The sequence below is a fragment of the Anser anser genome (genome assembly GCF_964211835.1).
Source record: "Anser anser genome assembly, chromosome: 2".
Lineage (NCBI taxonomy): Eukaryota > Metazoa > Chordata > Aves > Anseriformes > Anatidae > Anser > Anser anser.
In genome coordinates this window covers 13,623,459-13,650,843 of record NC_139721.1, presented here as the reverse complement: position 1 = coordinate 13,650,843, position 27,385 = coordinate 13,623,459, and the positions used below count along the sequence as shown (strand labels likewise).

Below are 27,385 nucleotides of genomic sequence, written 5' to 3'. Positions count from 1 at the left end.
AGACTCTGATAATTTAGGACCAGATCCAAAACCCATTGATGACAGTGTTAGTGTTTTTATTAGCTTCAGTGCAAGGGGTGAAATTCATCTCCTTTCCTGCAGATATCTGACACATCCCTCAGCTCCTACTTAATATGAAGGATGGAATGTCACAGAGACCTCTGCACAGAGGTGAATTTCAAGAAATAAGGCAGCATCTGGTTTATAGATTTATGTCAACCACTTGTCCTTCATCTGCTGTCATGTTCCCTTCTAATTTCAGACTTACATTGCACTATTCAATAAAACAGCAAAGGAAACTATGTTTTAATGATTTCTTTTTTGATTCCAGATGGGAAAAAGCAAGAGGTAAATCTTGGTGGAGGGACGCCTAGACATTGTTTCTTTGAACTAATGCCTGGGACTGAATATAAAATCAGTGTCCACACACAGCTTCAGGAGATAGAGGGCCCTGCTGTGAGCATCATGGAGACAACATGTGAGTAAAGCAGATCTGAGTTCAGCTAGCAGCAATAATGATTGATTGCTTCTGCTTTTTTTTTCGCTTCTTGCCTACAAATGTGCTGTTCCTACACAGTTTTGTTTAGCTGAGATTTTAGTTTTTTGGCTACAATGTGACTCCTCTGCAGAAGTACACAAAAGGCTGCTTTCTCCAGTGGATTCTTACTCCACAGCTTTGTATTATTAGTGAATTCACATTCAGCAACTGTACTGGACTTCTTAATGAGAATGAAACAGGGACAGTGGATTAGATCCTTTCACAACATGTCCTGCTGGGGGATACTCAGAAAGTCTGTGACTTTGTAAAAAGAAAAAGAAAAAATACAGAAAAACGAAGCAAACAGAAACAGAAATAGAGATTGTTTTATATGCTGCAGCTCTTGTCATTTAGAAAAATTTTCACCGTGTTGTGTCTGAATAATATGCAGTTAAATGGGACTTTGATATCCAATCTACTTATGTATCTTAAAAGAAGAAAAAACAACCTTTGTTTTATTCTCAGTAACATGAGACAGGCAAAAAAAAAAAATAAAAAGCCAGCAAAACAACCCTTGTAGCTGTTTCTACTCTCATGAGTTCAAAATACTGTGAAAGAAAATACAGGATGAACAGAATGAAATAAACATACTCAAATGTCTCAAATTTCTTCAAGCCTGCTTCCAGTCTAGGTGATCCACTTATCATACTACATTACTGTACACCACAGTGCTGTTACCCTTCTCTCAGGGCAGATAATATTTATCATTTTACCCTCCAAGTTCACCTGTCCATACTGAAGGTTAATATATAGGAAGAACTTCCACAGTGTATGATTCCAGTTCTCCACTTCTCGGTTCTCCAGGCTTCATTCTCATCAGAGGCTCAGAGCAGGGAGAGATAAGCAAAGATTCTCCGGATATTTTGGAGGAATGCATTTTGTGCGCTCTGTGTTTCAGGGAGTTAGGAGGAGAAATCAGGAAGAGCACACTTTGGTCTCATGTCCATTTGAGAAAGATGGTTTGTCATGTAAGCGGATTATTGTATCACATCAGAAAGGGACATGGTTTCAGAGCAGCCTCCACCTCTCTGTTGCTCAGAGGGCAGGTTTTGAGTCACAGTACTGCAACTTGTGACTTTCTAAATGGAAGCTCCTGGCCTTCTGTGTCCATGGAGGTGCTGGACTTTAGTTTCTTTGTACGTGATTCAGAGGCTTGGCCCTCTCTCATGCTGAAGCCAATGGAAAGGATCACATCAGTTTCAGTTGGAGTGAAACTGGTTGTAGACATGGGGTGTGTGATGAATCCTGTTTGTGCTGATCTTTCCCAAAGACAGCTGTCTTTTTTGAAGTTGTTTATCTAACTCTATCCATTGTCTATAAACATCACAGATATAGCAAACACCAAGTAGTTGAAGGAAAGATGTTATGTCACCTGTTGCTTCTTATGACAATTGCATTGACAAAACTTGAAAAAAAATGCTGTTGAACCAAAGTGGAAACTTTTCCTCAGCTATAGATGTGGAAGTCAACACATGTGCATGTTATCTCTGAGAATTCAGCCAAGGCTGTATTAAAATAGACTGAACAGACATCTTGCATGCAACAAAAAGCTGTCAGTTAGTGGTCATGTAGTCAACTAGGTTTCTGGGAGGTTGTCATTTCAAAGCTTATTTTTAGAAGAAGGAAGAGACAGATTAACCAGTCTTCAGAAACTCTCTATGGCAATCTTCGTAAAAGTTGCTGCAAAAAAGGAAGCTACAGTCCTGCGGAGCTGTGCTAGGAACTACATTTCTAGCTGGAAGCATAACTAGACATGTCTAAGCATAACATAACATGACTTTCACAGAATTCAGGAAAATTTTAATCAGGACAGGCTGTGGTTTGCTCTGGATGCAGGCACTGGCTTGCTCTTGCCCTATCTCTCCAAGTTTTGGATTGCAGGAATAATCTCTTCTTCCTCCCAGTGTGGGTAGAGACTTACTTTCTGTAATGGATTGGTTGTGGTCGGAAGGGAAAAGGATACCGACCTTTTACAAAATGAATTAAGAATACTGTGTCAAGAATAGTGCCGCCACATGGTCTGCTACACTGGGACACCCAGAGAGGGACAGTTCCTGTAGTAGTTCAGCAATACATCGTGTCGCTCAGAATGAAATGCACCCACTAATTGCTTTATAATAGTTCCATCCTTTTTCAGGTGCTCGTTAGAGGAAGACATTACATGCATACACTCACCTACCTTTTTTTTTTTTCCAGTTGCATAACTAGTTAGTTAGAGATAATGAATTTAAAAGATGGGGATGAGTAGAAAATACAGTGTTTAATATAGATAAAATATATTGGGATTGTCTTTCAAGCATTTTTATATTTCTTCCTTTTATTCTCAAGTACCATTTCCAACTCAGCCACCAACTTCTCCTTCAACAACATCTCCACCACCTACAATCCCTCCTGCAAAAGAGGGTAAGTGCTTCATGTGGGGGTTTATAATAATTTTAAGGTGTTGATGCAGTGTTTTCTGCTTCTGACACTATTTTTAGACCTTTGGGGGTCAGTTTTCAGAATGCATTTGCTATGACTACACTGTTAAGGCAGCTGGCTTAAACTTAATGAGCCAAAAGTCTGCAATTGTTATTGTATTGTTGAAATTTGCAGAAAAGAGGGTTAATGTCTGTGGGATTTTCTTTTTACACAACTCCTAAACCATACATGTTTTGCAACTGAAGCAGATATCCTAGGGGTAATTAAACTTCTAAAACAGCTTGATTTTAAAAAATATGTCTACTTTAGTTAATGACAAAATTGTTGGCTGTGTTCAGGCTCTCCTCTTTAAATGTAGACTTCCTTTTATTTATCAACTGAACATGTAGTGTTTTGTACAGTCTCATAAATATTTCTGTGAGGGGAGCATTATTGTTGGAGACTGAGGGCCAAATCCGTCAGCTTGAAGTGGCTTGCAGCACTTCAGAATTTAATCCCTGAGTACAGGAAAAAAAGACCTTGTGTGTGTGTGTGTTTTAGAACTGCATAGCATCATTTTTCTTTTTTTTTAATCCAAGTAGTAATCAGCAGAAAACTAGAAATACAGGTATGTATCTTCCTGTCCCAGTCTCTGGATGTAGATGAATGTTTTTCTTCAAGATGAAATATGTTTTAAAACTAACCTTGCTTTGAGACTGTTTGATTCTGACCCTGAGCAATAGACTTGGATTCTGTAGTGTAGTGTGCTGGAGTTTCCCAGTTTCCAGGAAAGAGTGAGCAACTTGTGTGGGCATGTGTACAGCTCTGCAGAATATTTTGCACAAGAGCATGCTGAAATAAGATGATATGGGGGATACCTGCACTGCTCCTTAATATTGCAGTTATAGAGGAGTGAGCACTAGGCACTACAGAGCTCAGTGAACAGTTTTGAATGGACTTGTTTCCACAGGAAGCCTCTACAGTGGAGTACAGATTCTCTCCTATTGCTTACTGTGTCATGGAAAGAGTCTGGGATTGTGTAAATGCATGTGTGACTTTATTTAACAACCTAAATAAAAATGGTCACCCAGATTTTAAATAACTGTTAGGGCCTGAATGTGTATTCTGTGATAGGATCTGTTGGTGCCCATCATTCACTCCTTGTGGAGGTCAGCTGGTTCTACACTTGCACTGAAATCAGTGCCAGCAGGTCTGTGTGCTAAAACATTATTAACTAACGTTTAAAAAGGGCTTTTCATAACAGTAATATTTTCTTAAGTAATTCATGAGATTTCCCGAGGAGTTGAGGTGTTGCTCTAATTCTAGAACACTTGCTTTTCTTTCCCAGTGTGCAAAGCAGCCAAAGCTGACCTGGCATTCCTGGTGGATGGGTCCTGGAGTATTGGAGATGACAATTTCAATAAAATAATTAGCTTTCTGTATAGCACTGTTGGAGCTTTGGATAAGATTGGCCCTGATGGAACTCAGGTAATCAATGTAGAGGGACAGGGAGGGCATGTGCGCTATACAGGGCAGTTTACATTAGCACCAGAAAAGAGTTATTGACATCATTTCACAATTCTTTTGAAAACATAAACTGCCTTATGACGGTATTTGTTTAATATCTCATTTTATACATCCCATATGGTAAAATTCATGACATGAATTTCGCTAGCATGAAGGCTAAGTATCACTTTAGTCACCTCTGAATTGGTCATGTCTATGCCTAAATAAGCTAAAAATTCCATTGATAATAAAAATTAAAGGTTAATTTAGTTCATTTATCACCCACGGTGCTTCAGAAGATTATGTGCATCATGCATGCTTAGTTTAAACATGTGAGTATCTCCTTTCAACTCGGGAACACCACTTACAGACTATGAAGTTTAATACATTTTGTGCATTGTAGAGATTCAGTATATAGTATTGAAGTGCACTCTCTGGACTCGAATGGCACCATACTTGGGAGAGGCAATATTGAAGAATATGTTCTTGCGTATTTCTATTACTTGCTTCAGTATTGCTCCCTGACTGTAAGTTGCTATTCACTCATGGAGACTGAATAAAGTCCCTGCAGTTCTGTGTGAGTAACTGTACACGTGTACTGTAACTAGGATTTTGCTTTTGGGTTGGATTGGGAGTATTTTTGCCACAGTGGGTATTACTTTTCTCATCCTGCTGAAAGTATCAGGTGGCTGCCAAAGCTGCAGAGAGTAAAACTAAAATTTATTTAGTGAAAGCTTTTTAAAAAGAAAAAAGTTCTGCATTCAATTTAAGGATAAAGCAAAGTTACGAGATAAATCCCTGTTTTAAATGCTCTGATCGCTTACTTTTTGCTGATGCACTGGGTGGTGCTTTAATAATGAACATATCTTCTGTATGCACAGGTGGCAATAATTCAATTCAGTGATGATCCCAGGACAGAATTTAAATTGAATGCATACAAAACAAAAGAGACGCTTCTTGAGGCTATTCAGAAAATAGCCTACAAAGGAGGAAATACAAAAACAGGTGAGAAAGGTCATGGTTATGATGCAGATTTTCTTCCTGCTGCTCTCTGTACAGCATTTCGATTCCATTTGTTAAGTAGTTTAAGGTATCAGTGCAAAAACAGTGAGAACATAGTATCTCCAGCCTGGAGATGAAAGGTAGTGCTTTGGCGTTAGAAAATCTTCGGAATCTGTGGTTTACATCCCTCCCCACCTACTGCTGGGCACTCATGCCTTTGACCAACAGTGAGTTCAAGGATCAGGGAGAGAGGGAGGACAGGAGAGCGAGTTAGGCAGAAGTGAGTGACTTTGGGGATTGTGGAAGTTGAAATGGGGAGTAATCTGAAATCAACTTGGCAAGAGCAAAAGTGAGAGGAGAGAGAAGGTGGGAGGGAGCTTGCAGAGCGTGTAGGAAAATAGTAGACAAAGTGGAGGGTCTGTTTGGTTAAATGCCAGGACAGTTGAACCTCAGTGGTATGTTTAAGACTGCGCTGGGTGAAGAGGTCTGTAAACTGAATGTAGTTACATTTTAATTAATCCCTTAGGATAGCTCTCTGATGTGAAGAAATTAAAGATGAGAACTGAAAGGTTTAAAGTCTGAGTTGGAAACCATATGTTTTATTATTCTGAGACTGCACAGAAATTTCAAGCAGCTGTTGCATTGCATCAAATCTCAGTAGTGTGAAAATGACACGTTTTCGATTTTCTCAAGAAAATGCTACAATGGCACTTTCAGTTGCTACCTGGACATGCCCTACAATGCAGAAAGAGAATACTTTCTTCTCTCTAACCTGCAGAGAGTACCCTTTTCTAACCATGTCATGTTCTTGAACTTCACCTTCTGGATTGAAGAAACTGATGGCTGAAGCCATCGTATTTTCAAAGATTGGGGTCAAAATTAAACTTCTGAATCTCTAACACCCACTGAATGCACTAACTTACAGACTTCTGAGGACACAACAGGTCCTCCTGAAATCCATTTATAGCTAGGTCCTCAGCTTTCTTCAGTCTCATGATAATTATTCAGGTCTTAAATCATACTTCTGTGTAGACATTTTTGAGACAGAGTATGTGGAGATTTCTCCTTTTATTGACAGCTGACATCATATGAAAAGTCAATAGAAATCGAATATATGTCACAGGGAAAGCACACTGTCATTTTTTTCTTTTTCAGGCAAAGCCATTAAACATGCGAGAGAAATCTTGTTCACTGGAGAGGCAGGCATGAGAAGGGGCATTCCAAAGGTTTTGGTTGTCATTACTGATGGGCGATCACAGGACGATGTGAACAAAGTCTCCAGAGAAATGCAACTAGATGGTAAAATGTGTAGATTTAAGAATTATTCACATTTTCTTGTTTTTTTTCATTACACATAACTACATAAGTTTAGACAAAAGATAAGGGTAATTTTTGCTCCAAAACAATTTCCAAGATTAAATAAGACAGCAAATGTTGAGAACCTCAGAATATCACTAGGATATGGTTAGATTCCGGATATATTTTTGTGATTAATATTACTGTTTTTCATTTTGGAAGCAATTCTAAAATCATGTAGCAGTTAATGGAATTGTTCCCATAATGGAGAATTTAGAGGGCATGATCCTAAGAAACTGCTGTTGTCTATGAAATGTAGTCTTACGGTAACCAGCAAATTGAACTGTTTTGTTTTCTGTACAAAAGGTCCTTTGAAGTTCTTCTGTTTGTTCTTTTGCTGGTTCTGATCTGCTCTCATCTTACAATAATTGCCTTTAGGATTTATTTATTTATTTATTTTTAACACTAATTTGGTTGGTTATGTAGAGTTGTTTATGTAGAAATGATTGATACTAAGGGTTGTATCAAAATCATAAGGACACAGTGTGCCACACAGAATGAAACTTAAGGACAGGAGAAAAAAGCCATAATCATTCTGATTGGAGGAGATCTAAGAAGAAATTAGATTTGTGCTTTTTAAGTTGCCTTTAGGCTTCGGCAGCTCTGAAGGTACCAGGGTATATTACTGATTACTGAAATCCAATGTAGTCATTGAGCTTCATTGCCTGCTTGTATCATTGTTAGATGTTGAGTTCAGTGCCTTTGCAAATAACATATTGCAAAACAGTAGAGCATGGATAACTTGTTTTAAACAGCAATCAAGAAACCAACCTCTGTATTTGTCATTAAATTGGAATCTGTCCCTAAACAAATAAACACGAAAACATGTTTAACTGTCAGGTAAGTTTTGCGGTTGCCTTATTATCTATTAGACTTGGAATGACCTTGAGAGGAGAAGGCATATCACGGGTATTCAGTTGCTGACTGGGACATGTCAACCTAGTTACCCTAGACAAATAACTTCCTGCCTCCCATTTCCTTTTGTGCATGTTGCCTTCTCAGGCTGCAGCTAGGTTGGAGCAGGTACTGACTTGTATCTGTGATAGAGACCAGCATGAAGAGATGCTGATGTTGGATGAGACATGAAGTTGTTGTTATAATATATTAAACCAAAGTTTTGTTATGCAAAAAGCTCTGCAGAAGGTAACAAAGGCCCCTGGGCCTCATTCAAACTTAAAGAAAATACTGTTTGACTAGAGTAAATTTGGGCCTGGGCCATACATGTCCATTAACAATATTCAGGCTGATGCAGACAGGGTTTTTCTTTATGTTTTATGGGAAGGAAAATGTAGAAAACCTTTTGGTTAGTTTGCTGCTCATCAAACATATAGGATATAATTCCCATTTCCTTTCATTTCATTTATTTAAGTCTTTGAAGTCAGGCTCAAATTTCAAAATACATTCATGTCTAATACATAGAACAGATTTGACCAGTGCAGTTAAATTGTTGATGAAATGAGAATGCATTTCAGTGTTCACTCATGAGACAGCAGTAGCTTCAATATTCTGATTAATATATGGCACAGAACAAAATCTGTGAAAAACCTACAGGAAATTATTTTCTGTGCTTTGTATTTATGATATACTCAATGCATGGAGATTTTTATGTGTAATACAGCACAGTATTAAATTAGAGAAGCATTTAAACATATGCTGAAACTTTAAACAACTGAGTAATCTTATATGTCTTCAAAAAAACACTTGACCATTAATTTTACTTAACTGATTAAGCCCAAATGGCCAAAAGAAATATCTCACAGATAACGTATTACCTTTCTTTTTGATTACATGCATGCATTTTCTTGTGTGATAGGATAATAATAAAATTTCCAACATTGTATTTAATCAGGAAAGAGCCAATGCAAATACAGTTGTGTTCATATTTTATTTCCACTCCTCAAATGAATGACTCACAAGAGTGTTCTTTTTTGTTTTACAGGTTTCACCTTTTTTGCTATTGGAGTAGCCGATGCTGACTATTCAGAGTTAGTTAATATTGGCAGCAAGCCCAGTGAAAGACATGTCTTCTTTGTGGATGACTTTGATGCCTTTACAAAGATCGAAGATGAGCTGATCACTTTTGTTTGTGAAACTGCATCAGCAAGTTAGCCATTTGATTTATACTTGCTTCTAAAATAAATGCTAAATACTGTGGGGGGTTTTGTAACTATTTCTTATTAAGAGGTATTCTTGAAAATAGATCTTTTAAGCATAATTTAATACAGGTATTGTAACTCTAATGCTATTTCCATAGAAGATTAATGAGATTAAGTTGTTACGACTTCAAAATAATTAATGGTTGTTTGCCATAAATCTAGAATAGATCCACTGGTTGTAAGAAAGTTTCTTCAGATTCAAAACATTGTTAATGGTTCAGAATTTAGTCATAAAAAGTTAATTGCATTTTATTTTGTGTGCTTTAACCATATGTAGGAGCAGAGTTAGCTACATTCATCTTTATTCCAATCACAAGATTAATTTATTACCGGAGACCCAAATGTTAATGTTTATATTATCATAGAAACTAGAAGAGTTGTGGCCTACGGAAAAGAGTAGAACAGGCCCATACTCTGAAATCTATGAAAATGCCACACTTCAGACTCTTTATGAAAAGGACGGGGAAGACATTCTGGAAAAACACCTAACGGTTACAGGTCAATAATTCACGTGGTTTTAGCTGTATGCCCCCAAAATGTATAAGCCAGGAAGTAGGCAGTGTTAATCACTTGTGATTTTAAAGAGTCCTTGTGCATGGGACGGTGAGTTGTCAGAGATGGTAAACACAAGATTGTTGCTTGTATCCCAGCAATTCTTTGTTTATGACCATAGTCTCTACTTTCAATGGTAGAGATAACTTTGAATGTTGAGAATACTCAATGGTAGCATTTATTTGTCTTTTGAGCTTGTATTCCAAAAGTGATCTCCAAATATAAGTCCCTAGGGTGCCATATTTGACACTCTGCATCTAGGCTTATTGATTTCCCAAGCCACCTTTCCTGGAAGAGATTAGTGTGCTTTCTTACCTGCCAGAAGAGAGATAAAAACCAGACTTGCAGCTAAATGTGTGCACACATCTTAAGGACTGTGTGCATCACTGGTCTCTGTCTCTCATGAAGGAGTTCAAAAAGGTACAGAGAATTCCAGCTAAAGGAATTGAGCTGGAGCTGAAGTTAGGTTGAAATGCACAGATAAAGAACAGGGGGCATTTGGTTAAAGCCTAATATAAGTAATACTTTTTTTACTCAGTGGGCAGTGAATTTGTTGCCACGAGAGAGGTTTTGAAGACAGGTTTGTAGAAAGATTAAACATTCATGGACAACAGATCAGTAAAGGGATGTTATATGGAGCATGCAGGGATATACCCTTTGACAACTTTGATACAACCATTGTGGATCCTGAGGAGTAAAACTGAATGGAGTGATGGAGTGGAAAGTGGCCAGACCTGCATGCGTTTCCTTAACAGCATCTCCTTTTGCCACTGTTGGGGATAGAGTACTGAGATGAGTAGACCATTTTTTTGACCTAGTAGAACATCTCTTATATCCTTAAACGTTTCTTTCCTTATTTTTTTTTCAGCCTGTCCACTGGTAACTAAAGATGGCAACAATTTTGCAGGTACGCTATTTTTGTGTTTGTTTTTTTTTCTGGATTTATGGATTTTTTTATTACATTATTTTCTCAGTATTAGGCAATAAAATTCCCTTTATGTTAACAGCTGTTATACAGATGGTGATATGAAACTGATGCAATCGACTTTGTCTTTTTTTTTTCCTGTAATGCGGTATTAATTTAATTTAAATTAATAGAATGTATATTTTGGTGCCTTGCAGGATTTAAAATGATGGAAATGTTTGGCTTGGTTGAAAAGGAGTTTTCAGCTGTTGAAGGGGTTTCGATGGAACCTGGTACATTTAACGTTTACCCATGCTACAGACTGCACAAGGATGCTCTGGTGTCCCAACCTACCAAGTATGACTTTATATGTAAATATTTGTAAAATACACAAAGATGATTGTCCAGTGCAGGCAATTATTCATTTTAAGGGTTGGTATTTTCATATCAGAAGAGCAGAGAGGCTAGTTCACACCTACCTTATAAATAGGAAGAGCATTTGGTGTCCCAAGTCCTCAACCAGTTTTCTTCAAAAATAACAGTTGTAGGTAAAAGTAGGTAAACTCACTAGCTATTTGGAGTTTCCTCTATGAGCCAATTTCAGGCACGTGCAAGTTTGGCACCTAGCAATTCCACACAGGCATATGTCAGTAGTACTTTGTGAAAGATATCTTTGGAAAGTGGGTTGAGGTCTCAGAGTGCAGAATGGCCTATTGTTAGGAAGGGTATCACTAGAAATTATCCTGGAAGCTGTTGGTAGTCTATTAAGGTTTACCTTTGCCCAAAGTGAGTGGAAAGGGAGAGAGAAAGAGAAAGAATTGTAGTCTGAGTTGGAGTAGGAAGCTGCTTTAGGTCCCTAACTGAATCAATCTATATCCATCCATGAATTCAGAAGAAGGTTATCCTCCTAATGCTAAAATGAGTGTGTGAACACTTCCCAGTGCCTTCCTGAGAGCCAGGATGTAGTTCAGTATCAATGTCCTGGCAGTTCAGACTATGTCCTGGCAGAGATGTGAAGACAGTGAGGGAACCTCCCACAGAACTTCTACATTTGTTCCTCAGAGAGGAAGTGATGGAAAAATCTCCACTTCTTCTCTGAGCAGTGTGCACGTTATGTTTGATTCCACCTCGTCCAGTCTCCCCAGTTTGTGTTAAGTGGCACCAGAGAAAAGTAGTGGCCCTAACACTTCCCATGGAAAGTGTTAAAAGGATTAAGGATTTCTTAGCTGAGGTAAATAACAAAGAACAACAGTGGGAAAAGTTTTTTAAATTTTGTATTTGAAGTCGTCTTTAGTCTTTTTGTGTGATTATCCTATTATGTCACAGTTGGAGCCATGGTTTTTGGAGCTGTGTCGTATTCTCCCTGTTTAGTTTCCTTCTGAGTCTAGATGGAGTAGAATTTCCAGGGATTAGCATTTCTCACCTCTTTTTCCTTTTCTGCTTCTTCCTGATTGGATCTGCTGCATTTAAATACTCTTACCTAGCTGCCACCCCAGCACAATATTACTGCTTCATTAGGCATTCAGTCTCTTTCGTGGTTCAGAATACTTTTCTCTTGACAATCTACAGGTATGTCTGAATAATACCACTTTTTTTTTCTCATCTCATCTGTGCATGTAATGCCATTAATGCTCCTTATTAATTCATTAATACTCCTATTCTGTATTCCCAAACATTGTGCTTTCCCCACCCTACTTATTGAATTTTGTTTTGTTATCTCTTTTTAGAATGGGCATACTTTAAGGCTTTGTTCTTACACCTGTTTAATTCTCTCTATCTTTTCTCTCTGGGAAGTGAATGCAATATTGCTTTTGGTCATCTACAGACCGTTGTGTGGTATTGATCATATATCACATTTAACTCTTTTCCTAGCATGATACATATCTCTACATATTAAAAGTGCCAGAAGACCTTTAGGTGGAAAGGATCATATTTTGGGAAAAGAAATGGATTATATAAACTTTTCAGGCTTCTTCCAAATCCCTTTACCATGATTTAAGGAATTAGGCTAATTAACATTTTCAATATACAGACAGTCATTTCAGACATTTCTTTGTCCCACCCTGGGATTTGACAATGAAAGGTAAAATTAAATTGGAAGTACTAAATAACAAGCTTCAGAAATGAAATAAAGTAACATGCTTCTTTTATATCATAAACTTCCTATATCTTCCTCAAGAATTCTAGGAGACCAGGTTATATATCTGTATTTATGGTCTGTTTTGACTGCACATTGTTATATGTTGGCTTTGAAATGTATAAACTGCATTCCCTGTAATTTACAAAGCATCCTGAAACATTGTATGTTGTTCCAAATTTCTATCCATTATTTAATGACAAAGGACACTTCTATTGATATAGGTCTTCCAAGCAACTTCTGTTTTCATTGTCTGTTAATTCCAAAAATAGTGAAGGTCTTGCACATGGCTACTATGTTTTACAAGCCTTTAACATAATAAATTTCAATTTTATTTCAAACTGACCTCTGATTTGATCTCCAAATTTATTTTTAAAAGTTTAGGGCAACTTTTTAAATTTCAAGAGAAAAGATAAATTCCTCATTTTCCCTGAGTATTCTTTTGATAGCTATCTAGTTGATTAGATTTTACAAACACTTAATCATATTGCTTCTCATTCTTCATTTCCAAAGACAAATATAGATTGATACAAAATGCACTAAGTGAACATCTGACGAGTTAAATCAGCAGATTTAATGCTTGTTTCAGTTTAAAAAACATTACTTCTTTTACAGGTATTTGCATCCTGAAGGTCTCCCTTCTGATTACACCATTACGTTTCTATTTCGCATACTTCCTGATACACCTCAAGAACCATTTGCTCTTTGGGAGATTTTAAATGAACAATATGAACCACTGGTTGGAGTTATTTTAGATAGTATGTATTTTAGACAGTATCTTATCTGTGATTTTTTTCTTTAACTATATGAATGGTTCATTCTGTGTCTGGAATGATTATTGCCAATGTTTTAATCTGCTGTTAGAACAACTACCTGAATTTTGAAGGTCACAGTCATGGTGGATGTTTTATATGTTGAATGGAACTGAGCTTAATTTGGAGTTGAAGTCAAATTTTGAGTACACTGCTGTAAATTGTAAGTAATGATACTGAAAACCATAGAGTTGCACCTGATGAAAATTGATGTAAATGAGATCTGATTCCTACTCATTTGCTTTAAAGTTTCCATTGCTCTGTATCTGGTCCTAACAGAATCTATCTTGATATATAACAGTGGTACTGACGGCAGGGCTTATGTAGGGGCGATATAATCTGGTGGATAACAGGTTTAGAGCTAGAGAAATGAAATCCTGATGACTCTTCATTTCTTCTTGATTGGAATTCCACAGCTATAAACAGCTATATATAATTTATAATTTAGAATGATTCAATATTTACTGTTGAAAAGATGCAGGTACTATGATAGCTGTTCTTTATAGCTGCTAATCTACCTTTAAAGTGTGATCTATTAGTACTGATCATTCCATCTTTCCTAGAATTTTTTGGTTATGTCATGTTGACATAGGTGGGAATTAGGCATTTATCTAGGCTGAGGATCTGTGCCTCAGTTTCTTGCTTAAGTCCCACAGAGAACTAGTGGGAGAGTGGGACCAGGTAGATATATGAAGTAGACTCCCAAATACTGGCCTGTCCTTCCTGTCAAACCAGGAAAGAGCATTTTGACAACTCGTTACTTTTCCACACAAAATTTTGATTTTCATACTCATTCATAAGATAAGCAAATTTCAAAACGTTGAGCAAAATGGAATTCCTTTTCTTAAACAGTTCTACAAAATATATTTTTTTTGATGTCTTAGAAAAGACAGCTGACAACTCTGCTTTTCTTTGTTAAACATAAAATTGACCTTTTCAAATAATATGTCAGGCCTTTTCTTCCTCTAACGCAGAGCCCTTATTTTTATTTTCTCACAGATGGTGGTAAAACACTGACTTTCTTTAACTATGACTACAAAGGAGACTTTCAAACTGTGACTTTTGAAGGTCCTGAAATAAGGAAGATATTTTATGGGAGTTTTCATAAGGTTAGTAACAGTAATAGGAAAAAAAAGCACTCTAAATGAGAGCTTTTCGTGTTTTGAATTCTTCTTTCATATGATCATCCATTGCAAAAATAAATATATTTTGTTTATTCAGAATCATCTACTAAACTTCTTAAGTCTCTTTGCAATATTGAATTAACATTAAACTAATAATTGTTTTCATGATGAAGCTGATGTGACCAATTTTCATCTCATGCTTTGTGCCTCTATTTTAGAGTTGGTTAAAAATACTGCCTTGAAAAGTAATTTAGAACGAAATTGGCTTTTTCTTTTTAAGTTTGCATTGGAAACGTTACCTAAAATGTAAAGAAAAACTCCTGCAAAGAAGTTATCCTTCAGAGTTGTTATTTTTAAACATATTTTAAGGGAGTGTGACAGGAGTATAACATGTTGAACTTATCTTGGCTGTAAGAGATCTTTTAACATTCTTTCCAAAAGCAGATGAGGTAATGCTGAGACTGTAGCACATATTTGTTGTGGAAGGCACATTGATTCACTTTTATTCCTGATATTTATGTCCTTCTTAAAAACAAAACAAAAAAAAAAAAAAAGAAAGAAGAAAGGAGACCGTGAATTGAGGGATAGTATTCACAGAGCTTAACTTCTCTAGACTTCCTTTTTAGTTGAAGGAGCAAGAAAGGGAAGGCAGGTCAGAACAGGAGTCTAATACTGACTCTTTTAAGTTGTGCTTTGGGAGAACATGTGAGGCCATGGCAAATTCTCCTTTTAAATATTTTTCTCTCTTTTGAATTATGATCCTAGCTACAAGAGATCAAATTCAAAGCTCCAGCTGAGCCCAGAACAAAGCAGCTACAGGAGTTCTTCGTGGCCTTCTCTTATACACACCTTGGGCTCTGATCTCCACACGGGATACTGATATAGGACAGATGATACATTTCTACCAGTTCTTCATCTGGCCTGTCCCTGGCAAAATAAAAATAATATTAAAAAAACATGCTATTTCCTTTGCTTAACTGAGGTTTACTAGCGACAGGATAGTTGTGGCTAGGATTGGCCTTTTTGCTGGGAACGGCTCCGCTGCATCAGCAATGGACAACAGAGTGATTTCAAGGCAGAAAGAAAAATCTTTGTTGCTATGCTCTGCTTTTCTATGCTGCATTTGATGTGATTTGATATTTTTTCAGTGTAAAAACTTCTCTGTGAAGGGTTTTTCTGTGTGGTAATGTATAATTTACAGAATGACTTTTACTGCTTAGCTTTGGCTTTACAAGCAGCTATAAAGGTGAAATCCAGTGCTATGTAGCACGATTGTACAAGGCCTAGGAAATATCACTGACCACATAAATCAAAGGTTCTGTGAGATCTGTGTGGTATATGAACTTTATGTGGACCTTTTTTTCAAGAATAAATTATTTTCTCCCTGAGTCAATGACGGAAGTTGCCACTTCTTACGCAGATGTTCCATAAGCAGAGAAATAAGCCATATTGATTAAACAGGTTAAAATCATGGAGTAATTCAGGTTGGAAGGGACCTCTAGAGGCCATCAACATTATTTGCTATGGATCAGTCTCAGTTTTGATAGCAAACTTGAAATTAGGGACTGATTTCAAAAAATGCCCAGCAAATTAATATATCCTATGTGTTCTTTTGTATGTTAAAGCATCTTTTCTTTTACTTAGTTGCATGTTGTTATCAGCAAGACTACGGCCAAAATAGTTATTGACTGCAAGGAAGTGAGTGAGAAGACCATTAATGCAGCAGGGAATATTAGTTCTGATGGCATAGAAGTACTGGGAAGAATGGTCAGATCAAGAGGACCAAGAGACAACTCTGTGCCAGTGAGTAGAAGAAGAATACTTTAAACCATAACTGAAAATCCTAAAAAAAATGAATTTGGGATCTTTGCATTTTATTTTAAAAATAACTTGTATTTGAAACAGAAAAGCTCCATCATTTCAGAAATTCTGCAAAAACCTGCAACAGTTCTCAACTTAAGCAATATCTATTTTTAATATTTTAATAAGCCAAGTCATTGTTCAGATGTTATTCTCAAACACATACACAAACACAGTCTACACTCAGATATGGCTTGTGTTCCAAACTGCATTACACAGAGTAGTGATACAATATATAATTCACTTGCCTGGAATTATTTAGACTTTGTAGTGATAATTGTTCCTCGTGTCTCCTATTCCCTCCTACACTTTGCCCCCATGCACACTGTTTGTTCATTAAATAATTTAACTGGTTTAATGCAGATTGCCCTCAAAAAAACCTGCCTTAGTATATCTCTTTCTTATTGAATCATTAATGAGTTCAATATCTAAATATTAAGATATTTGAAAATGAGAAAGTTAGGTACTCTTTCGTTCCTCTGAAATTATTCTCCTAGCAGCAGTAACTGGTCATTCAATTTGCATGGCAACCTGTAGGTCATTTTGCCTCAGATGTCTTTAAGAAGATTTGTTTCAGTTTTTCAAGGTACATTTAGTTGCTGCGGGAGGCTTGCCAGTCTGGTGAGCATCTTGGGAAGACTTTGCTTTGCAGCATTGTTTGCTGATTTTCTCTGAACTTTTTTGACCCTAGAAAGAGGTTAGCATAGAATGTGAACCTTGAACTCAAGGCTTGATTTGAATAGGAATGAGGTTTCAAAAATGTATTTACTTGTTATTATATGGAGATACTCTGTTTAGTCAAAAATGAGCCCTCAGAATATATCTCTGTGTACAAAAATGAGCCTTTAGGGCTTAAACTTACAAATAATAATTATATCAAGCCTGTAAAGACAATTACACAGAGAAACCTTTGTAGTCACTTTCCAATAGAAACAGAAAAAGGCAAATGTAGAAGAACTTGGAATTAAAGGAGGCTTTGTAAAGAGAAGTGGAAAGAAATGGTGTCTTTTGTTAGAACTGAGAAATCTATAAGAGATAAGTCAAATTACCCACTCACTGAAAAATTTGGTTTTGTTCAAATGAACTGTAAATCTTATATAAGACTACAAATGTGTAGCTAAAAAAATAACTTATTTAATCCATACAAATGTTTAGTTGCCATCAAATTTTACCACATATACCAAATTGCAAGCAGGTCAAGAAAGCATGCAAATACCATGCCTTAATGTCTCCGTTTTGCACATTTTATTCATAATGAGAAGAATTTGTGTGAATAGTCACATATAAGTTTTGAATGAAAGGAGATGGTTTCTTACATTTTACAAAAGTTAAAGGGCATCAAAGGAAGCTGGTGGGAGGCAGGATAGTGGTTCTTCACACAACAGGTAGTAATCAGCGCAGCTCCTTGCTGAAGAATTTTGTGGAAGGCAAGTATTTATGATTCTAGGGATGTCTTGACAAATTAATGGAAGGGAAATAGTTGGTGTTACTAACTGTGAAGAAACAAATCTGGCGCAGGAAATCCCTGATCTGAATGTCATGGGAAGCTAGTAGACTATAAGGGAGAAGTATGACTTAACATCTTTGTGCTTACTTAGATTTCACTTGTGCCATTGTTGAAAATGGGGTACTGGGACTTAGTCTGTCCCAGTATATTCACAGTTTTAAGGGGCTCATGAAGCCACGAATATAAGAAAAATACATTTTTGTAAAAATTTTTAAAATAATTTTGAATTTGAACATTGGAATTTTTGGATTGTTCAGAAATTTTCTGTTTTCATCAGCTATGTTTTAATGAAATGCTTTTATTTTAGTTTTAGGGATGTTTGTTAATTAAAATACAGACAACCTATTACATTGGAATAATATTGTGGACATTTGCTTCTGACCGTACTTAACGTGGAAAAGTCTAACATTGTCAGAAGGTTTTCAGTGTATTTTCAAATAAATGAAACCAATTAAATCACGTGCATTTCAAAGTTGTTGATACTGTCTTTCACAGTATCCTTCTGGACAAAATGTCCAGCATACAGCTAGATAAAACCATAATGCAGTAAGTGAACAAGTGACTTATGAGTTGGTCTTGAAGGGTAATAGTAAATGGGGTTACATCAGGCTGGTGTCCTGTCACTAGTGGGGTTCCCCTGGACTCCATTTTAGGGTCAGTACTCTTTAATGTTTTCATAAATGACCTGGACGCAGGACTCAAATGTATACTAACTCCGTTTGCAAACAACACTAAATTGGGAGGAGCTGTTGATTCTCTCAAGGGTAGGGCAGCCTTGCAGAGAGATCCTGACAAATTAGAGGGCTGGGCAATCACCAACTGCATGAAGTTTAACAAGAACAAGTGCTGCATTCTGCACCTGGGAAGGGACAACCCTGGTTACATGTCCAGACTAGAGGATGAGAGGCTGGAGAGCAGCCCCATGGAAAAGCATTTGGGGGTTCTGGTTGATGTTAGGTTGAATATGAGTCACCAGTATGCTCTGGCAGCCAAAAGGGCCAGCACTGCCCTGGTTGTATCAAGCATGGCATTCCTAGCTGGTCAAGGGAGGTGATTGTTCCACTCTGCTCTGCGTTGGGGTGGCCTCAGCAAAAGTACTCTGTGCAGTTTTGGGTTCCGCAATATAAAAAGGACATAAAGCTGTTAGAGAATGTCCAAAGGAAGGCAAAGATGGTGAATGATCTAGAGGGCAAGATGTGTGAGGAGCACTGAAGTCCCTTGGTTTGTTCAGCCCAGAGCAGAGCAGGCTGAGGGGAGGCCTCATGGCGGCCTGCAGCTCCCTCACGAGGGGAGCGGAGGGGCAGGCGCTGAGCTCTGCTCTCTGGGGACAGCGACAGGACCCGAGGGAACGGCATGGAGCTGGGACGGGGGAGGGTCAGGCTGGGGGTTAGGGAAAGGTTCTGCACCCAGAGGTGGTCGGGCACTGGGACAGGCTGCCCAGGGCAGTGGTCATGGCAGTGAGCCTGCTGGAGTTCAAGAAGCATTTGGACAATGCTCTCAGACACATGGTCTGAATTTTTGGGTGGTCCTGTGTGGATCCAGGAGTTGGACTCGATGATCCTTGTGGATCCCTTCCAAGTCAGGATATTTTATGATTCTATGATTTACAAAACAATTTTGAAGGAGTATCTCCCAAATCAATGTTTTTTCCCACCGATGCATATAGTGTACTACAGTTTAATGAATAGACAGAAATTTATCTGAGGTAGATAGGATAAAAAGAGGATTAAGCTAGAAGTTCATAACACTTTTAACAATCCTTATTAAGAGGGCATCTCCAGGTTAGAAAGTCCAGACTTCTAGAGAAGAGAAACTTGACCCTGACAAGCAGCAAGTAATGATCTTTATTCCTTCAGTGAGACGGAATGAAAAGTCAAGGTTTTAAACATTGTTTATGTAAATTCACAAGCTTTGTCTTTATTAATATTTAATTTTCATTGAAATTTATTTATTTTATTTTATTTTTTTTACCTCCATGTGTGTACTGTTAAAAGAAGATGTGATGTAGTTGGCTGTTGGAAAAGTTTTGCAAAACCATGCCTGATTAGATAAGAATGGGCAGACTTTTCTGTATTACTGGCTCTGCTTGCAATATTGGATATCTAGAAAGCAAAATCGTTATGAATACACAGAATTATGAATAAATGCCTAATGGTAGCAAAGAAAGCTTTGTTTAGCTATTTAGCTTGAGTCAGAGCAACCCACATAATATTTTAAAATAAGAATACTGACTCATTCAACATTTGGATGGTGAATACAGCAATTCAGAGAAAGTCTATTTGGTCTTTATTTTACACCAACATGTTTTGTTACTATGGATCTCTATCTAGATTGTCTAATCCAGTATATGAATGCATATACTCGCCTATGTAAGGCTGTATAAATTTGGCCAATAATGTCAGCCTTCCATTATTCAGGATAAGAAAACAGCTTGGGATGGACTCAGTTATGGCAAAAATGGCAGTACTACTTACCTCTGCCCCTGAACTGATTTCCGCACAACCAGCTGAGGTGTTTCTGAACTCCTTATCGGGGATGTCTTACTTGCTCAAGTGTGGTACCATGCAAATGCCCAGCCCCATTTTGAGTCCCAGGGCAGTATGTTAATGTGACACCCTGCTCAAGTAATGAGTGCTCCTGGAATTAGCCCAGAGCTGTGTAGCGGAGAGGCATCTAAGTAGCTCCACATGGAGCCAACTTGGATTTGACATAGCCAGGGACACAGGTTTATTTGACTTGGGATAGGACTTTGTGGAGCCAACCCAAATGTCCAAAAGCTGCCTTCATGCTGCACTTCAGCTTGAACATGGAGCCAGCTCAGATGTGTCTGTATCTGTAGTACAGTATATCTCCAAAACAGTTAATCTGCTGTCAGATAAGGAGAAATTCTATGTTTTTGAAAGTATCCCTTTGTTTAAAACATAACAGTTGACTTATGTAAGAAAAAATGAAGCAAAACCAAAGGTGCACATTTGTATTTCATTTTAATACCTCTAGAAGCAATGAAGATTTAAGAAAATCTTTAATTTCCTCCCCCTGTTCTAGCATTAAAATAATACCACTTAAAATAATAATTTGCAATTCCTTAAATGAATATAGGAGCAAAACTAAAGATTATTCTTCTATCTCTAGCCATTCCTCAATATTTTTAACATGTGGGGTTAATTTAATGGGGGTGTTCTGTTCCATTCCCTTCTCTACTCAGTATGCACATAAATGAGGCATGGAAAAAGAATAGAAATAGAAACTGCATAAAGCTTCATTTCTCTAGACCCCTTTGTTCAGTTCAGTGCTGTAACGGAGACAATTGGTTTTGCCATTGAGTTCTATTTAGTATATTGTTTCTGAGTACCTAATAGCTGTTATTTTTACCAAATGTGTGTTCTCTAGATTAAATTCATGTCCAAACCATGTTCCCAGACGTGAGGTAGGAATTTTTCTTTCTAACCAAAGTTGTCGTGTTGAGAAAGCTTTTCACCATGCTTAAACATTCATTGCCTGGGAATAATATGGATAAGAGAGGGCACATTCTAAAATAAAATAGAACTGGAGAAGATGATAAATATTGTTTGTGGCTCAGCTCCAGTGTGTGCAATAGGCTACGGGAGACCTTGTCCCAGATAAAATCTGAGCACCAGACCAATGGAATAAGATAAATTACTAAATTTTGAGAAGCTAAATTCTCTTAAGCCTGTTTCTTGGTGTCTCTTTTGCTGGAAAAAAAATATTGAGAAGCACCATTGAACGAAATCAGGCATTGAGTCCAGGAGGTAGAGTTAATCAAACAAATGTATATAACATTTAACCTTGAGTAGTTTGGTTGTCATCATCTCTGATAGTTTGGACAAGCTGGTTAGAACGCAAACCTTTTACCATTTAAGTTAGAGTATTTGTGGCTAGCTGCTGTAACTTGTGAACAAGTTTGATAGCCTTTCCTCTGTCTAGACCAAGTGCTTGAATGAAGGTTACTTTTCTTTCTGATGGCTCTGTTTTGCACTGATCTTGAAACTAACAGTCATCTTTTAAATCATCCTTGTTTTGAAACAGTTGCAGTTACAGATGTTTGACATTGTTTGTGCTACCTCGTGGGCCAATCGAGACAAATGCTGTGAGCTTCCTGGCTTGGTAAGAAACCTTTTTCAGTAACTGTAGAATTTACATTTTTTCTCTTTTTTCTTTTATTGAGACATTTATTTTTAATGAAATGGATGGTTAAGAGTTTTCAAAAAAAGCCCAAGTGTACTTGAATTACTTGTCCTACTGAAAGTTAATGTGATGTATGTTTCTAAATCAAGTGGGTGCTTTTAAGGCACCCATGCAGTATTATGTCTTAGATTCATAAAATTCTTAACTTCTAAATCAAGGACATCAATTTCATCCTATCTTGATCTTTCCTTAGAGAGATGAGGAAAATTGCCCTGCCCTTCCTCATGCCTGTTCCTGTTCAGAAGCTAATAAGGGTCCTCTTGGGCCTCCTGGACCACCGGTAAGGTTTTCTTCTGGTTTTACTCAACTGTACCAAATTGTCCAGTGGCCACCTTTATTCCAAGACATGTGAACATACTGCCATTGTATAACTAATAAGGTTAAGTTAGGGTTTCAATTATTGGCAAAGAGATAAAAATGACATTCCATTTATAGCAAAGATGTCAAGTATTATGCCGTAAAAAAACTTCAATCACTCAGTAAGTGGAACTAGATAGTCTCCTCTAGAAGGCAATTTAACTTTTCCTTCCATCTCAGTGTAGTATCTTAGGGGATAAATTCCCTTTATCTTTGCTGGCTTTTGGAAGACGTCAGATAATGGATCGAACCAGACAACTGAGATATGGGTGATAGAGGTCAGGTAACTCAATCTCACATCACAAGGCTGATTTCTGGCAGTTTAGAAAAGTTGTAGGCTCTGTTTACAGTGGTGTATTACTGATTTGCTTTAAGACAATCCAAACTAGTATGTTTGTAGAATGGTAGTGTGTTTTTTTCTTTTACAAATAGATTGAGAACTCTGATTGGCATCTTAGGGCTGCTGGCTAGGTAAGGTTGACATAAGGCCATTTTGTGAACAAGTTTAAACTTTATGTTTCTCTGCTCATACTGTGTTGTGGATGCTACAAGAGCATATTGTGAAGGGAAAGAGACAGTGAAGAATGTGAAGGAAAACAAGTTTCTGAAAGTATTCAAATTACATGAGATACATGTTCAACAACAAAATGAACTTGCACATAAGACATTCACATATTAGATCACAGCAGATGCTTATCCTAGCAACAACTCAGAGGTTAGTCTTTTTGCAAGAACTGTTCTTCAAGCTCTGGGTACAAAGACTTGAAAAGCAACTCAGGAGAACTTTCATTGAAGAAGTGTATCTTGAACAAGGAAAAAAAATACTCTGTTCTGTTCTCTTATTTGAATGTAGATTATGAATCAAGTATGGATTAAGCTTTTAATTGCTGTGTATAGGTGTCCAGACTGTTTCTGTGAAAAAGACAGTGGGATAATTCACAAGTCCTTTAACCACATCTCACAGTAAAAAAAATGTTTAAAAATTATTTGATCGGAAGGATGTGTGTTGCTACAGTTCAAAATGCATGCAGATCAAGAAATGCCAAAGCTCAATCTGGGAATAAAATAATGTACTTTTATTTATTATATTTAGGATTAACAGTATTTTGAGTAGGATAGTTCTATGCAAGAGCAGATTTAAAATCAAGTAGAAAAATCATTGCCTGGTCAGGGGAGCATGTGATTCTGGAACTCAGCCTCTTCTGAGTGATATTTTTTTTGCCAGAGAATTAGATGGCATAGCACAGGAGAAAAGTAAGAGGTCTAGGAAAAAGCAGAGCAAAAAAAAAAAAAAAATAAATAACAGTGTATGTCTCTGAGCCAACCAAGAGTCAGAAAGTCACATGTGCTAAGTCTGGTCAATACTGCTCCAAGCTGTTAAAATATCATGTGACTTTTCTCTAAGCCAAGGATTTTTCTGTTTTAGGGATCAGGATTCTTCCATGTAGCCAGTTTTAAACATTATACTAAAAGACTCACAATAAAAGGCTTCCATTTGTATGGGACTGTATCTCTGGAATATATTATTTAAGATCTTTTAGAAAGTGGGTCATTTTGGGTAAGACAAAGTATTGTTTAGAGTTAAGATTATCTGGCAGTTTTCATTATGGGTTACTGTTTTTATGGCTTAATCTGCCAGAATTTGATCATGCTGTTTGAATTCCCCCATGTAAAACTAAGATAGCACACAAACCTGATGCCTGCATTGTGAGAGGAGTGCTACAGAACTGGAGAAGGTGAGGAAGGAGACAAAAAACAGCATTGGAGTACTGGAGAAGTTTAATTGCAATGAAAACTTTCAGTATTTTATAGGTTTTAACCACTAAATAAAAGAAGAGAAGGAGGTGAATTGATTACAGTTGATTAAGAACTGTTTCTGGGGGAAAGTACTGTCTATACAGAGTTATTTAAAAATAACAGAAAAAGACATAACAGGAATTCTTGGCTAAAACTAGAAGTCAAAGTAATGAAAAATGTGAAATTAGTCACACAAGTTTAGTAGTGCTGGTGCTTAACTACCAAAATAAGTTTATGAGAAAAATAAGGGAGGCTTTTGTGATGTTTTCAACTTAAATCAAGGCTCTTCTGGAACGTGGGTTTTTACAATGTAAAAGGTTACCGGGTTCAAAACATGGCTAAGTGAAACTTGTTGTGAATCTTAAAACATATGATTTAATGGGTCATCATCAGGCTATTTTTAAATACATATCCTTACTGGGTAAAAAAATAAATAAATAAATAAAAATTAATGTTTCAGAGAACAAAATGGGAGAAAACTGTCTGGTTATGTTAAATACTTGTCATTATTCTGATGAGCATTTGTGTAGGAATTTTTAATCTGATAGAGAGATAGGAGAAAGGCAGAGGGAGAAGAAAGGGCAGAGGGAAGCTACTGGACTGGAATGCAGAAATGTGAGGACCTGGAATTTGGGAACTAGCAACTGGAACATGATTCTGTCAAAAGCATGGGATAAGATTTTGTGTTGGAGATGAGTCTTGACAGCAACAGAATGGGTTGTGGTTATAGAGCTGTGGAATGGAAGTGAGAAGACTGAAGGAGCAGGGACAATGAGTAGAAAACTCATCTGAGATCACACAAATGAAGACTATATCACAATACCTTCATTGAAGAGCAGGAGTACTCTGGTACTACCAAACACTTCTGTAGTTAACATTCCTATTTAAAATAACACCATTCAGTTATGGTGCTGTACGTGGTCCTTTTTGAGTACAAAGAAGGGCAAAGTCCCTGCAATGCTTATATCCCAAGAGACTGAGCAATATACTCAAGTAGGGGAAGACGGAAATTGATCTGAAAAAAGTGAAAAACAATCTTTATTTATACTGTCCTAGAGGACAAAGCACATCCAACATGTATATGCAAAACACATTCATGGCAGCCATCCATAGGTATATACAACTCCAGTGTCTCAGATGATACTAATAAAAAAGTCAACAGTTGGTTAATAAATGATTAACAGATGTAGGCACCACTGAAAAAAAAAGTAAAAAAAGAGAAAAATGGGCAACGATTGTTTTACATAAGTGTAGCTCTAAATTTAATCATGGAAGATCTACTAGATCCTGGAGTTGTCCTTGGTGAAAAGTATTCCTAAGTAATTGGAAACTCGGCCTTTAACAACGTGGTGATCATGAGGAGGGCAGACAGATGTGCAGGAGGTTTCAGCATCTGGAGGAGAACCCATGACCACATGTATGCACTTCCATCCCTATGGCAGCTTTCAGTGTTATTGTGATGCTTACATGGTGTGCATTCTTGGCTCTGGAGAGTAGTTACATACGTGTTTAAATCCACTCCTGTGTATGACCACACTTAAATATGTTCTCAGTTTAATTACTCCACTGGAAGAATCTGGACAGGATATTCACTATGATTCAAGAACAAGAATGAACTCTTTGGGCTGTTCTGGATTTCATTTCTGTTTATTTGAGGGTTTTGGTTTTCAGCAAATCCTGTGCTTGTGCTTTCCAGGGTGGCCCAGGTGTCAGAGGTGCCAAAGGTCATCGTGGAGATCCAGGTCCAAAGGTACTTTGCACAGCACTTTACTGTTGTCAGATGCACGGGTTCTCATTTTTTTCCTGCTGCACGTAAACTGTGAAATGAATCCCAGCTTGCCTCTGCTGTTGCTGGGGAAAATGCACAGAGAGATGCCATTGGCATTTGGTGCATCTCTTTTCGTAACAATTGCTTTTCATGCTTGTTCCTTGATGAAATAAATAAATTTCAGAATGCTGCTATCACAGCATAAATCTATTATTATTGTTATTATTATTATTATTATTATTATTTTGTATTTATAAAGGAACCAGTCCTTTTTTAAATGGAACCCGAACTGTTCACTCAAGTGTTAACTCATATTTCAGATGTTTTTGAGTCTATTGGCACTTAATTCTTCAAACAAAAGCTGCCTTTGTCCATGTGATGGGAGTTTAACTTATATTCTTTACAACTTTAGGGACCAGATGGACCCCGAGGTGAAATTGGTGTTCCTGGACCTCAGGGACCTCCGGGACCACAAGGACCCAGCGGACTTTCTATTCAAGGACTTCCAGTGAGACTTACTAAAGCAATAGGGTTCTTTTCTGTAATGTTTGGAATAGTACTTTATCTTAGATTGGACAGAAATATCTTTTGGTGTCCTGACCAGGATCTGAATATTAATATTTGAGTTACAATCACAGATCTGGGTTTAGCCTACTGTGAATGCATTCAGTGCCAACTTTCCTGTTTGTATTTGGATAGGAACTTCTAGGTAGCTGGAGGGACTCGATCAACCTTAGAATATGACCCAGATATTAGCATCCAGGCCTTGAGACATGGAAAAAGAGTCATGGTGAGGGTTGTAACATGGCCCCAAACCAAAATACTAATATTTTATCTTTTTTCTAGTTCTGGTATTGCTCATTGCAGATGAGTTCTGACTTGAAAGGTATATCCAAGCAAGAACACCATATCTGCTGCCAAAATTAAGCAATAGTATTCACTGCACTTAAGGAGTCTGTCATCACAGGAGATGATTAGAGTTTGCAATGCTGTTGTGAAATAAGTTTCAGAATATTGTCATAAAGACCCACTGGTAGAATAACATACCAGCAGGACTAATTTGTTTTATATACCTTTCCAGTAGATGGGTACACACAAATCTTGTACCAGATACATATATTTTTCTGCTAGACTTTTTTCCCAAATTTTCTATGGTAAATGCTCTTTCTTCTTTTTACAATACTGCTGTAAGAATATAATGAAATGATTTATCAAAACAGCATGTTCTTGAAGCTCTCATCAGAAAATAATATAGAATACATTAATTATAAGAATAGTTCTTTCATAGAAGATTGTGTTGCTGCATAGACGTTAATTAGAATTAGTTTGTTATCTGGAAAAGTTTATCTTTATCATACATATATTCTATAGAAATCCAGTGGTTTCATTATTATAGGAAAAAT

The 27,385-nt window shown here is 37.1% G+C and overlaps 1 protein-coding gene across 6 annotated transcripts in view; it reads left to right on the top strand.

The window, feature by feature from the left end:
- Positions 1-27,385, top strand: part of COL14A1 (collagen type XIV alpha 1 chain) — a 127,603-nt gene that overhangs the window by 71,339 nt on the left and 28,879 nt on the right. For all 6 annotated transcript variants that reach the window (XM_083827097.1, XM_083827098.1, XM_083827096.1 and 3 more), the window contains exons 24-38: positions 332-478; positions 2,867-2,941; positions 4,287-4,426; positions 5,326-5,449; positions 6,602-6,745; positions 8,742-8,906; positions 10,379-10,417; positions 10,633-10,771; positions 13,167-13,309; positions 14,363-14,472; positions 16,132-16,290; positions 21,902-21,979; positions 22,254-22,340; positions 25,911-25,964; positions 26,395-26,490. In XM_083827097.1, the coding sequence (XP_083683223.1) occupies positions 332-478; positions 2,867-2,941; positions 4,287-4,426; positions 5,326-5,449; positions 6,602-6,745; positions 8,742-8,906; positions 10,379-10,417; positions 10,633-10,771; positions 13,167-13,309; positions 14,363-14,472; positions 16,132-16,290; positions 21,902-21,979; positions 22,254-22,340; positions 25,911-25,964; positions 26,395-26,490 (1,700 nt within the window). The remainder of the gene's footprint in view (positions 1-331; positions 479-2,866; positions 2,942-4,286; positions 4,427-5,325; positions 5,450-6,601; positions 6,746-8,741; positions 8,907-10,378; positions 10,418-10,632; positions 10,772-13,166; positions 13,310-14,362; positions 14,473-16,131; positions 16,291-21,901; positions 21,980-22,253; positions 22,341-25,910; positions 25,965-26,394; positions 26,491-27,385) is intronic.